Source organism: Magnolia sinica, chromosome 9 (genome assembly GCF_029962835.1).
Source record: "Magnolia sinica isolate HGM2019 chromosome 9, MsV1, whole genome shotgun sequence".
Taxonomy (NCBI): Eukaryota; Viridiplantae; Streptophyta; class Magnoliopsida; order Magnoliales; family Magnoliaceae; genus Magnolia; species Magnolia sinica.
In genome coordinates, this window is record NC_080581.1 from 89,102,736 (window position 1) to 89,116,605 (window position 13,870).

General features: G+C 39.3%; 1 protein-coding gene across 1 annotated transcript; it reads left to right on the forward strand.

Annotated features, from left to right (window-relative positions):
• The first annotated feature begins 725 nt into the window (after window positions 1-725).
• On the forward strand, window positions 726-9,788 carry LOC131256011 (probable galactinol--sucrose galactosyltransferase 1). Its single transcript, XM_058257006.1, has 13 exons — window positions 726-1,242; window positions 2,317-2,576; window positions 3,021-3,111; window positions 5,178-5,226; window positions 5,623-5,714; window positions 5,801-5,908; window positions 6,004-6,138; window positions 6,604-7,014; window positions 7,484-7,625; window positions 7,729-7,796; window positions 8,315-8,449; window positions 8,553-8,770; window positions 9,106-9,788. Exons 1-13 carry the CDS (start codon window positions 1,052-1,054, stop codon window positions 9,480-9,482), a joined length of 2,277 nt encoding a protein of 758 aa, XP_058112989.1. The 5' UTR covers window positions 726-1,051; the 3' UTR covers window positions 9,483-9,788.
• The last annotated feature ends 4,082 nt before the right edge of the window (window positions 9,789-13,870 follow it).

A 13,870-nucleotide genomic window follows, 5' to 3' on the forward strand; every position in this document is an offset into this window, starting at 1 on the left:
TTATTTCTGATGGACAAAATATCCGGCCGTCCATCACATGTATAAGCTTCTTCCTATTGTTATTGGACAAAGGGTTGTACTTTATTTACAAGATATGTTCAAGTGCAATCTGTTGGACCGTTAATTTTCATCCTAGCAGGTGTGTTCTACATCTAATCCGTCCAAAGGTTTGGCCTCGTTGAGAAGATCACCTAATTCAAATATTTTATTCTAGTTTTCTCATTAGGTGGGCCGTACTTATAGTGACTAGATCAATCAGATTTCTATACCAGGTAGTCTTCATGATGAGGCCCACCTATTGGACGGGTTGGATCTTGCATGAATTCAACAAATTAGAAGTTTCTCACTGGTTGGATATGAGCACAACTCTTTATTTGTAACCGTCTGTTTGCAGGATGCTAATTGGATGGCCTGGATTGCACAATAGTAGTGTGTTTTTCATCATCGCTTATCCACAGAAAGAAGCAACAGATGACCAGTCTGTATTCTTAAAGGCAGGTCCATCGATCAGATAGTGGAGATTTCTGAAGTGGGGCCCACATGAGAAAAGGGAAGTATCACAATTTTAGATGTACCTGCGGAACACAGAGAAAGAAAGTCGATTTTCATTGCCTGTTTTTGACACGGTCCGGTACACGGAACCGTTGGCTTCCCGCCAGATTTTCTTCATAGCGTGAGTACTCGGATTCCCCGGATCTAAGGATTCCCGAGGCTAAAAGCTCCGACCCCCCATCTATAAATACCCGCATTTTTCTCTGCTGCATGCATCGGGCTTGTTGAGTTGTGTCATTTGTACCCTTCTCTTTGCAAATTGCTGGTTTTTTTGGTCTTTTATTTGAATTTTTTGGGTTTTTTTTTTTTTTTGAAGAATTTGGGTTCCTTGAGCTGATTTTTCTGGGTTTTGGGGGTATTTTCTCTTTGAGTTTGGGAGGAGTTTTTGAGGCATTTGGGTCTGTGTTATTGGGTTTTTGAGGTTGCATTCTGTGATTTCTGAGGCTGTTTTCCGTTTTAGATTTTTTCTATCTTTGGGTCTTTAAGATCTCCTTTCAAGATGACAGTTGGAGCTGGAATTTCCATTGCTGATGGGAATTTGGTGGTTTTGGGGACTCCAATCTTGTCTGATGTCCACGACAACATTGTTTTGACCTCCGCCGGCGGGGACAGCTTGATCAACGGCGCCTTTATTGGCGTGAGATCAGACCATGGCGGAAGTCGGCGTGTCTTCCCTGTTGGGAAGCTTGAGTAAGTTCTGAATCTTTCGGTTATGAGAATGTTCTCTTCTTTTCTTGTTAATTAAACTTTCAAGTTGTGAAAATGTTTGATTTTTCGGAAGCTGATTTTTGTTATCTTGATGCTGATGGTTTGAGTATTGTGGTTGGTTTGGAGTGTGTGAGTTAAAGATTGCACTTTCTAGCATGGACGGGTGAATTTAGGCTCCTGTTTATGCGGTTTTCTTTATTTATATCATTTTTAATTGGGTTTTCAAGGTATGGAAAAATAAATATTGTGTTTTTAGCATTGAGGGGCATTTTAGGCTCCTGTTTTTGCAGTTTTCTGTTTTTTTTTTTTTTTCAAAATTTTATTTGGGTTTTCAAGATATGGAAGAAAAATATAGATTTTGATTTATTTTTTTTTTAATTTCAAGAAAATCTATCTTCTTTCACAATGCAGTTTTCCTTTTTTTTTTTTTAATCCAAAATTTTATTTGGGTTTTCAAAATATGGAAGAATAACATAGATTTTGATGTGTGTGTGTGTGTGTGTGTGTGTGTGTGTGTGTGTGTGTATAAATTTTCAAGAACATGTTTCAGTTGATAGATATATGATTTTATTTCACAATGCATTTTGAAATTTGCATCTATATTGTTTTTTGCTGCATTTGGGTTTCTTCAATAGCAGGTCAGCGGATTGATTCCTGCAAAAAAGAAAAAAGAAAACACACACACACACACAAAAAAATAGTCTGATTGTTTCAGATCCTAGGTGAAATTCGCAGAATGGCAATTTTGGGCTGGTTTGATGGGAAAGTGCGCAGTAAAGAATGCACTTTCTATATCTTTCCAAACATGGCGTCTTTCAAAACGGATTCTCCTCAAAAATGTTTCCAGTGGGAAATAAGGTTTTCATTAGCTATACTCATTTTGGAAAAGATCTTTGCAATGAAATACGTCTTGAGTGTTTGATATTCGGAATTCTACATGCATTGATTTCATTACTGATGGTGGGAAGAAAACTCTAGCTGGTCGCTTGTCTGGTTGGTTTTTCTTGCAGGTTGTGAGCAGCGCTTCTCTGTTTTGATCATGTTGTTGTATTTCAGGGGCTTGCGGTTTATGTGCTCTTTCCGCTTCAAGCTGTGGTGGATGACACAGAGGATGGGTTCTTCGGGGAAAGACATCCCCTTTGAGACTCAGTTTCTGATTGTTGAAGGGAATGACGGGTCCCAATTTGCCGAGGGAAGTGAAGATGGTGTGGGCCCATCTGCAGTTTATACTGTATTCCTGCCTATTCTCGAGGGAGCCTTCAGAGCTGTTCTCCAGGGGAATGCTGATAGTGAAATAGAGATCTGTTTGGAAAGCGGTAATGGATGAATATCCATGATCATTTGGCTATTTTCTCTTCAACATGCTATATGATGCTCAATTGTGGAAAGAACACTTGCTTCTTTGTTCGGCTTAAGCCTTTATTTTTGGACCATATATCATACGGACCATTGTTAATTATCCTACCCATCCAATGAAAATGGGCAAATGCAACTAAAGGTCGACATATAACACATGCCAAAACTGAATGTTGAGCATCATCTAATGATGGATGTCTAGCTTCTGTCATGGGACCCATCATACCAACGATTTGGATCACTGGAAGGTGGACCCAAAATGTATGGTTTGCTGGGCCGAACAAATGCTCGATTGAGCATGGTATATTTCCTTATCCTCTTTTTTTTTTTTTTTTTTTTTTTTTTAGGATTGAAAGATGATTATGGCATAGGCATTGATGATAGAGGTTTTCTCTGTGTTTCAGGAGATCCTGCCGTTGATAGATTTGAAGGGACCCATTTGGTTTTTGTTGCTGCTGGATCAGACCCATTTGATGTCATGACAAATGCAGTGAAGTAAGAAGCCTACTCTAATTATACTGACCTTTGATTTGATAGTATAGTATGTAAGGGAATTTGAGCTGCAACACTTGACTCTCATGTTGCAATGTGGTACATGTGTGCAAGATCTGAGCCACTCATCAGATAGAGCCCCTTGCTTAGATGCCTTGTCTAAAATGCTCAGCTTGTTTTGAGCACCAGATGTGCCACATGCTTTACAGTGGTAAAGAGAAATGACTGGTGGTTTGAATCTAATGTACAATTGTGATCCATCTGATGTTTTGATACAAGGCATCTATCAACTTGGACCTCTAAGATTGAGAGAGAGAGAGAGAGATATCTTCCCTATCTCTGTATCCTCACTATGCAGGACTACACAAATTGCTAGAATTCCATACACAGGAGTAACACGGTAGCTTGCCTCCCAATGGTCATTCTATGCAATCACAACTTGTGGACCCATCAGCGCATGCCCATACACCACCTATCTGACAGCCATTTGATCAAAACTATCGATCATTGATGGCCCACTTTTTGAATAACTATAACATTCTCTCACTTGGGCCACATGGATCAACATTTAGTTTCAAAAGTTGTGTTTAAAAAAAAGTTTTGAGGAAACGAGTTCTTGGATAAGAATGCATTTGAATCACCTAAGAAGGCCCATGGGATAACGTTTAGTTTCAGAAGTTCTATTTAAAATTTCAGTTTTGGGGAAACGATTTCATGGATCAGATTGCATTCAAATCCCCTAAGAGCATGTTTGGATAGAGGATAATGAAAGCACTTTTCTCATTGAGTGTTTTACTATGTTTGGATATAAAAAATAGTATGAATTCCATGTAACAATCATTCTACTCGTCCAAAGTCAAAGTTTCCTAGCATGGTATACAAGGTGCTCATTGTCTCACAAAAATGAGATTTCCACTTGATATCCGAACAAGAACCCTAAAAAATGGAATCCATGTTTGAATAGTGATCATGAAAACCATATTTGGGTAATTAATATATTTTCTTTTCTGCTCTTTTGTCTTCCTACTATCCAAATGGGTCCTAATTGTGGAAATCTCTTGAAACTTGTAGGAAACCATCCTAAGATTGTCACGTACAACCTAGTCCTAAATGTGGTTTCAATTCTCTCTTTCTACAATGTCAATTTTGATATTGGAATAAGTTTGATATCCTGGGAATCTTCTGTTTCTGCATCAATAACTGTCGATCAATTGTTTTAGTGGATTGGTTATCCTTACACCATGCTTTCTGATACCAAGTAAGATTTAGCTGGAGAAAGAGAGATTTAGTACAACATACGCTTTGATACCGAGTAAGATTTGCAGTCGAGAGATTTAGTACAGCATATGCTTTGATACCAAGTAAGATTTAGAGTATAGAGTACAACATACTCCGTGATACCAAGGTTTAGAGTGTAGAGAGATTTAGTATGCAACGTACACTCTGATACCAAGTAAGATTTGCAGTTGAGAGATTTAGTACAGCATATGCTTTGATACCAAGTAAGATATAAGAGTAAAGAGTACAACATACTCCATGATACCAAGTAAGATTTAGAGTAGAGAGAGAGAGAGAGAGAGAGAGAGAGAGAGAGAGAGAAAGAGAGAGAGAGTAACGAGTGACTAGACTAATTTGGTTAGCTAAATAGCCATGCAATAAAGGACCAAGGGATGTAGCACAATGACCAAAATTCCTTACAAGAAAAGAAGAGAAATATCCATTCCCCATGTGTAATACATCAAACACCATTGGATAAGTGGTTATAGGTCTTGGATGTGCGTGCCATGTGTAAGAGGAGAATGCCAAAAGTTGGTACCTGCTATAGTTCTCGTCTCATTCATTCTGCTTTATATTAAGTTTGATCATTGTCATTAAATAATCAACTAGGAAAAGTCCAATACAACTCATCCGAGTCGACTCAAACAACTCAAGAGCAAACGAGTCAATCCAAGTCACCAAGTCTCAAACCATGATATGATCTGCTGTTGCTCATTTGATCAGAATTTACACTTATTTTGAGTTGTGTTGACTGTAGACCTTTAACTCATACACACTTCGAATTTTTTTAGGACTGTTGAAAAGCACATGCAGACATTTTCTCATCGTGAAAAGAAGAAGGTACTTTCTTTCAACTTGCAGATCATGCAATTTCCATTTATTTAAGAGCACAACTCATGAGATCATGTACCAAATATCTCTTTCTCCCACCACCCACTGCTAACGTAGATGAGAACCTATGCACATTCAAATTTGGATTTGGCCTAACTTCTCAAAATGTAGTCAGGAAATGTACATTTGAATTTCCGTCCAAAATCAATTTACAGATGGAGATGTTTGCTACATTTTCTAGGCACAATTGGTACTTACCCTTATTCTTTTGAATTTCCGTCCAAAATCTATTTACAGATGGAGATGTTTGCTACATTTTGTAGGCTAGGCACACTTGATACTTTCCCTTATTTTAATTTAACAATCTCCTTAATGATATGGGTTTCTTCCATGCTCTCGTGACAGATGCCTGACATGCTGAACTGGTTTGGCTGGTGCACGTGGGATGCGTTTTATACGGATGTAACAGCTGATGGAGTAAGACAAGGGCTTGAAAGGTACTTTTTTCATCTTTGTATAACTAACATTTTACATGGTTTCTTCAGCATCAGAGACTTTTAGTAACACGTATTTGTTCATGCAGTCTAGAGAAAGGTGGAATTCCCCCAAAATTCGTTATAATCGATGATGGATGGCAATCTGTTGGCATGGACTCCACTGGCATTGCATCAAAACTTCAAGACGCAGCAAAGTGAGAACTTGATTAGGCTTCTTCATTTGATTTCATCTGTGCCGTTATTTTCTTCTATTCCAACTTATCAAAAGAAATATGTTCTTCTCTTTCAGCTTTGCAAACAGGCTAACCAATATTAAGGAAAACCACAAGTTTCAGAAGAATGGGAAAGAGGGTCACAGAGAAGAGGACCCGGCAATGGGACTGGCACACGTTGTTTCTGAAATCAAAGAAAAGCATGATCTGAAGTAAGATGCCATTTCCATGTTTATGTTTTCATGATTTTTTTACTAATTATAGCATTTGAAGGGAACATACAATGTTCCAGTCTTTTGTGAGCCCAATAAACGTACATGTGCCACATGTTAGGGTCTCAGCTAAACCTGGACCATCGGTTGCAATTTTCAAATTTTAATTGGGTGGTTAAGATCCTCACTGTCCGATTAGGCTTTGGTTAAACCAGCAACATTGGTTGCAATTGACCATTTTTTGTAAGATGGTTAAGGTCATCTCATTGGGTTAAATTAAGGCATGTTTCATATATGATGCGCCCACCAATCATCACTTGGGTTGCCGAAAAAACAATCAAAACAAAGTGTCTTTAGATCATGTATTCATCGTGCATTCATCCGACCTCAATTTTTTTAATGTCATACTGTCGATCATTATTTTGCTAACATTTTCTTTTTTTCTGTTGCTCATCTTAATACCAGATATGTTTATGTTTGGCATGCAATAACTGGTTACTGGGGTGGAGTTAGGCCTGGTGTTACTGGAATGGAACATTATGAATCTAAGATGGCATATCCCATTTCTTCTCCGGGAGTTCAGTCCAACGAATCCTGTGGAGCTCTGAACAGCATCGCTTCCAATGGCCTCGGCCTCGTGAACCCCGAGAAAGTCTTCAATTTCTATGATGAGCTTCACTCATATCTCTCATCTGCTGGTATTGATGGTGTCAAAGTAGATGTCCAAAACATTCTTGAGACACTAGGAGCGGGCCACGGTGGGAGAGTGAAACTTACTAGAAAGTACCATCAGGCTTTAGAGGCTTCGATCGCTAGAAACTTTCCCGACAATGGAATAATATCATGCATGAGTCACAACACAGATGGTTTATACAGGTACTGATTCATTTGATTATTTACATTTTCTTTTTAGATTTGTTTAGCATCCACCATTTATATGTAATTTCAAGATGAGAAATCATCTCCTAGGAACTGGTTCTCAAATATCTTCCATGAGAACTCATCCCATGTGATGTGTGCACAACCTCCAACCTGTGCATCATATACATCACCTCATGAAACCCTTGTGGCCCAAAAATAAACCTAATTCAAAATTCAGGTGGGCCACAACAAAGGGAACAAAGTGCAGAGGGAAACCTGCCTTTGTTTATCACCAGGGCCCACCTAAGTTGCAAAACAGCCTGATTTTTGCCTGACCCTAAATCCAAGTGAGGTGATGGATATGTATGGCCTGGATTGCATATATACAACACGGTGGAATGGTTCTTGAAAGGTTCTTATGGGATCCCATATGTTGACTTTCTTTCATGATTCTTAATTTGATGTTTCATCTCTTGGTATATAGCTCAAAGAGGACTGCTGTGATCAGAGCATCTGATGATTTTTGGCCGAGAGTCCCAGCGTCACATACAATCCATATTGCATCTGTTGCCTACAACACCTTCTTCCTTGGAGAATTCATGCAGCCCGATTGGGATATGTTTCATGTAAGCTACCAGAATCTTGTTTCCTGATAGCTTTATCTTTCAACATTTGCTGAGTTTTTGGAAAATCATGATTGGTTATTTGGTGATTGATGTCATTCCTCAGAGTGTTCACCCGATGGCTGAATACCATGGAGCAGCTCGTGCAGTCGGAGGATGTGCCATTTATGTTAGGTATTAATTTCACTGCAGTAAACAGTATAGCTTAGCTACCTCATGGCACTCGATTGAATCTAATTGCAAATTTCTACAATAATTCAATTCAATGAAGTGGAAATGTCCCAAGTGCAGCGAGCCCTGCTCTGTTAACAATATGGGTGAATGAAACCCAATCTTGGTCTCAAGACTTAGATGAGTCCTGTGTGACTCGTCTGAGTCAACTCAGACCCCATCTTAGGCGAGTCACTACTCAAACTCAAGACCAAACAAGTCGGTCTAAGTCACTGAGTCCTTTAACCATGCCCCAAAACTGAAATCATGATTGTTTAAGGTTCCACATGAAGAAACGCCTGAAATTGCATTTGTGGATTGGTCATCATCATGATTGATGGTGATCCCACATTTTTATTGGGTAACATCTGTCATATGTAATGATCAATTCAAATTTGATTGAGAATCCAAATATGCCCTTCTTGCATATGCTTTTCCAGCCACTGAAACATCCGCTCATGTTAGAAAGCCATTCCATGCAGTGACAAACCCGGAGACCATGACTTTGATTTGTTGAAGAAGCTCGTACTTCCCGATGGATCCATATTGAGAGCCAAGCTTCCAGGAAAACCCACCAAGGATTGCCTGTTTACAGATCCTGCTAGAGATGGAAAAAGGTAAAAAATAAATAAATAAATAGAGAAAGGGAGGTTTACCTAAACTGCTATGCTGTCTGTCGAGTTTCTAAATTGACTAACAAGGCTATTGTCGTTATTGCAGTCTTCTGAAGATATGGAATTTGAATGACTTCTCTGGAGTTGTTGGGGTCTTCAACTGCCAAGGAGCTGGATGGTGTAAGGTCGGAAAGGTGAATCTTATCCATGACGAACACCCTGGCACAATCACTGGAATCATCCGATCAAGGGACGTTTCTTACTTGCCCAAGATTGCTGGAGATGGCTGGAATGGAAATGCTATAGTATATTCACATTTGAGCGGTAAGACTTGATGGATTGGGTCTATGAATTTGACTTCTATCATCCTCAATTTTTCAGTTTGTATAGATGTGGGCCCCGCTGTCGGCCTGCCAATAGACTGTTAGAAAGAAATGCAGCAATGGCCCACATTTAATTGAGGAAAGAAGGTGAAGGATTATCATATATTCAACTCATATTGGGGCCCATCACATCAACTATCTGGATCACCAGTCATGGGCCCCACTTTTGCTGATTGACAACTTGGGGATCATGATATGGTTCCTTACAGAACTTTTCTATAGATCTTTGAGTTCTTGAAATGGTAAATTAAAATATTCCAATTTGTTCCATTGCAGGAGAGGTAGTTTTTCTTCCGAAGAATGCATCTTTGCCCATTACACTGAAGTCCCGCGAATACGAAGTTTTTACAGTTGTTCCAGTTAAGGAATTATTGAGCGGTGCTTCATTCGCTCCCATCGGACTTATCAAGATGTTCAACTCTGGAGGAGCCATCAAAGAGTTGAGATACGAAGCTGAGAGAAGTTCAACCGTCAACATGAAAGTGAGAGGGTGTGGTATTTTTGGGGCTTATTCATCAATTAAGCCCAAGAGAATAACCGTCGATGAAGAGGAAGTCAAGTTCACATATAATGAAGGATCCGGTTTGGTAAGCCTTGTTTTGAGAGTTCCAAAAGAGGAATTGTACTTGTGGAACATAACCGTCGAGTACTGAATGGTTGCAATTCAAGTTGGATGAAGTTAGGAGATTTGGGTTTCTTTCATTTCAGCGCAATTCTCTATGGGAAGATTCCAAAGCACTTCATGTTGGATTTCATTGGATGGAAGTAAAATACAAGCTGAAATTACTACATATTTCAGCAAAAGCTTGTGGGAGGGTGTTCTTTGCTGATATGTTGGCTTTTCTTCTACTGCTTATTGTACGCAATACGGTGATGTAGGGAACTTTTCTAGCCATTACTGCTAGAGATGGAATTGGATCTGTAATGGTTGTTATGGAATGGAAGAGGCAGTTTCACCACTGTTTGTAGTGAATTTTAATATTTTCTTCCACATCAAAAATGACCAAATTGCGATTGCCTTAGCATCGATAACGAGGGACTTGGCTCTGGAGAAAAGGAAATCAATTTTCTCAGATATGAGCAAATAAACTTCCCTTTCCTCAAATTTTCTCACTAAATGCTCATTTCCTTTCAACACAGCTAAAGAAAATGAAACATTTCTCTCTTCCACAGTTTTCTTTATTGAATCAAATATCTTCAATTTGATTTAGTTGAGCGTCCAAACACAAATGTTATAAATTAAAGACAGCCATGGTTGAATGATGATTCAAGTGTTTGCATTGCATTGGAGAATGCTTATTGCAAAACAGACAATAATTTTGGACGCGCTGCTTGCATTTCTTCCTCTCCTGTTGTTGCTAGCCCCATGTTGATGTAGAGCGGGTCGCGGACAGTTTCATGGCCAGATGGATCAGAAAAGGCCCGGTCGACGACAGAAGTGATCCGGACCGTCGGACCTTAGATCGGGCGTATCTCGTAATCCGGAATGAGTTACCTGAAATAAAATATATGATTTTAGGGTAGAACGAGCTACTTTAGCCAACCAACCCGGCTATGCCGGGTTGCACAGCCCGGGATTGCCAAAAACCCCTGGATCGACGGTCGTTTCCCTGTTTTAATTTCATTTTTACTATAAATAGTAAGTTTTAGTTTGATTACAACTCTTCATCCGTCAGGCTTTAGGAGTTGCGCCCAACGTGAAAAGAGCTTAGAATAATTAGGAGAACGGTTTGGTGAAGCCAAATAGGACACTATTTTTGGCCGAAAACCTTGCGCACTAGTAGACATCACGACCGTCTATAAATAGTAAGTTTACTATTTATAGTAAGTCGCGGATTCTAGGAGTTTGAGTTGTAGTTTGATTCTGATTTCTTTCCCATTGCTTGGTACCCCTATTTAAAGGTTTGTGAACTTGTTTTTATTCATCAATTAATCAATTTCGATTTTATTAGAATTTATTTCTATTTTCTGCTTTCTTTCCTCGTGGATTCAAGAAGTCTCTGTGAGGAGTCCAGAGAAGCTCCGTGGATTCGGAGTAGTTATCCTCATCACATTCATCCCTGCGTCACATGTGTCACCCCGCGCTGTGGTGTAGGTGTGTTTAGCAGGCAGGCAGGCATGGATAATGAAGGGTGATGAAATGCGGACCATTGTTTCTACCCATCATCTTTATGGACAATGAAGGCCTCTAATCAATGGATTGTTTGGGTGGGGTGATTTTTTTAAGTTTCTTGGATACTGTAAATCTGAATGTTTTTTAATTAAAAATCATGGTAAGGACGAGAAATGCTACATGGCCCACCCTGGTGGGACTAGATAAACAATCTAGATCACCACGAGGTGGACCACATGGAATGATAAACACTGGGAGAAACGAGGGTGATCAATGTGCTAGGAAACGTCATTAGAGAGAACAGGTAGTTTGTGATGTAGAACGGGTCGTAGACACTTTCATGGCAAAAATGGACCAGAGAAGGCCCGATCGAAGGCGGAAGTGATCAAGGCCGTCAAAACCCTAAAATAGGCATATCTTGCAAACCAGAATGAGTTATTCAACGTATAATATATGATTTTGGGGTAGGAGAAGCTTGCGATATTCCATTAGATCAAGTCCATTTTAATTTCATTTTTACTATTTATAGTAAGTTTTAGTTTGGTCATAACTTTTAATCCTTTGAGTTTTAGGAGTCGTACCCAACATGAAAAGGGATGAGAAAAATTAGGAGAATAATGTGGTTAGGCCAAATTGGACACTTATTATTTTTTGCTGAAAACTATGAAGTCTGGTGGAAAGTTTAATATTTATAGTAAGTCATGTTTTTAGGGAGTTTGAGTTGGAGTTTGATTCTGAAACTTCGTCCTATGTTTGATATCACTATTTAGAGGATTGTAAATTTGTTTTATCATCAATTAATTTATTTTCAATTTTATTAGAATTTATTTCTATTTTCTTCATGGATTTGAGGAATCTCTGTGAGTCTAGAGAAACTCTGCAATTATCCCCCAAGGAAGACGGTGATCAACCTCATCACGTCCATCCCTTATTCAATTTGGCTCCCTGGAATCTTAGAAGGCCGAAAGGAAGTGTTTCTAGGAAACAAATTCTCTGAGACAAGGATTGTGACTATTGTGTCTGGGAGAGGGAGAGAGATTCAAAATTTTGATCGTCGGTAGAGAATCTATTTTCCCGACTTTTGCGAGCAAGCCTTCATAAAGGAAACAGACAGCCTCCGTTGCTTGAAACTGTTTCCAACAGAAAACTAGTTCTTTATTTACAAAGACCCAAATGCCAAAAACACAAACTTATGGATTCCATTTCACAAGGGACTACTTTCCAGTTAGCCAAACGGCTCTTTGACTTCATCTAAGAAGCTGAGCAGAAAAGAGAGGGCATCCATGTAAGACCCAGAAGGTGAATCTCTCAATGCGGTGCATAAAAAGGCCTGTGATGATGCACCAAGATGAACCAACGTTCCGTGACCTGAAATTTTGATTAGACATGGCCCGCAATGGATGGTGGATGCCCCAAGGACCTCTTACTTAGTAAGATCATAACCATTAACTAGTGACCTCCAAATGAAGGTTAAGAAAAATAACTAAACAGTGCCTATCCAACCAAAAATAGATTTGAGTGACTTTTGGAGCATTTCTCATCCATGGTGGGGCCCGTTGATTAATGTCTTAAATCAATAAATCAATAGGTTTGTCGATGACAGGTTCGATGCCATCGAGCAAATTTTGATGCCATCGAAGTCGATTCGATGTCATCGGTAAAATCTGGAATTTATCCAATTGGTTGTTGGATACTTTAGGTGTCCTGTTCGATGTCATCGAAGGGTACTCGATGCAATCAAAGGTTGTTCGATGACATCGAAGGCCTGGTCAATGCCATCATTAAAATTTGAAAAAATCATGTTTAGTTGCTGGAACATTTTGGTCATTAGTTTGATGTCATCGAAGTGGGTTCGACGTCAATGACGGTCTGTTGATGCCATCGAAGGCGCCACTGAACGATTGCATAGAGTTACGCAGAGTTATGCAAAGTTGTGATCTACGGGATTTGTTTTCGATTTTGATTGTGATTCTCCTAGAGGCTATAAATAGGGGTGTAATTGGGATTATGGTGTATCTCAAAGCTTTCTAATTCGTTCCTAGGGTTTCAAAGGGCTTGTAAGGGGAGATTCGAGGCTTGTTCGAATCGGGTATTCTCTCTCTCTTATAACTTTCTGCTTTCGTAGTGATTATTGTCGCTTTGTGTCATGGTTTTCTCCCATAAGAGTATTTTCACGTTAAATTCGAAGTCTTTGTGATCAAACTTGATTGTTGTGATTGAAGTATTTTGCTTTATTCATCTTTGTGTGCCTCCGCAAGTCCCCAACAGGGCCCATTAGATCAACGGTATCCTAAAGCTCTAACATCTATTTGTTGATGGTATTAGCGAACTGGAGTGGAGCAACATTGACATAGCTTTGTTCTTCACTGCACCAAGCTACAATCTTAAACCACTAGGGATTTTAGCAAGCTTGTTTTGAGTCCTGACTCATGACAATCTATCATCCATAATCGACAGGGCCCCTTTTGCATGCTTTGTTTGAGTGGTCTGAATAGTCAAGATAGTGGGGAGCTAGTTCAGATGGGATATGAACCAACAGTTAGGCTGACTGATTATCCTGACCATCAGTTTAGTGGCATTTGATCGAATGGTTAAAAACAGAACCAGTCGATAATCTACATTCAATTAGAAGTTTTGTGGACTCAGGTTTCCAATCGTTGTGAGTTAAAAGAACATTCAATTCATATGAAAAATGCTGGTATGGGGGTCTAGTCTAGCAACACCATCTTCCCTTCATTGAACACTTCTGCTATTACTGATATTATCGCCAATGCAATCTTTTCTGCATGGGTATGTGGATTTGACGGTTTTCAAGATTGAAATACTTGGAAAGTGTTTCTTTGGTTTGTAATTGGATTATAACGCGGCATTTGGATGTACAAGCAAATTGAATTGTGAATTTTTGGTTTAAGAGAGGGATGATGACAA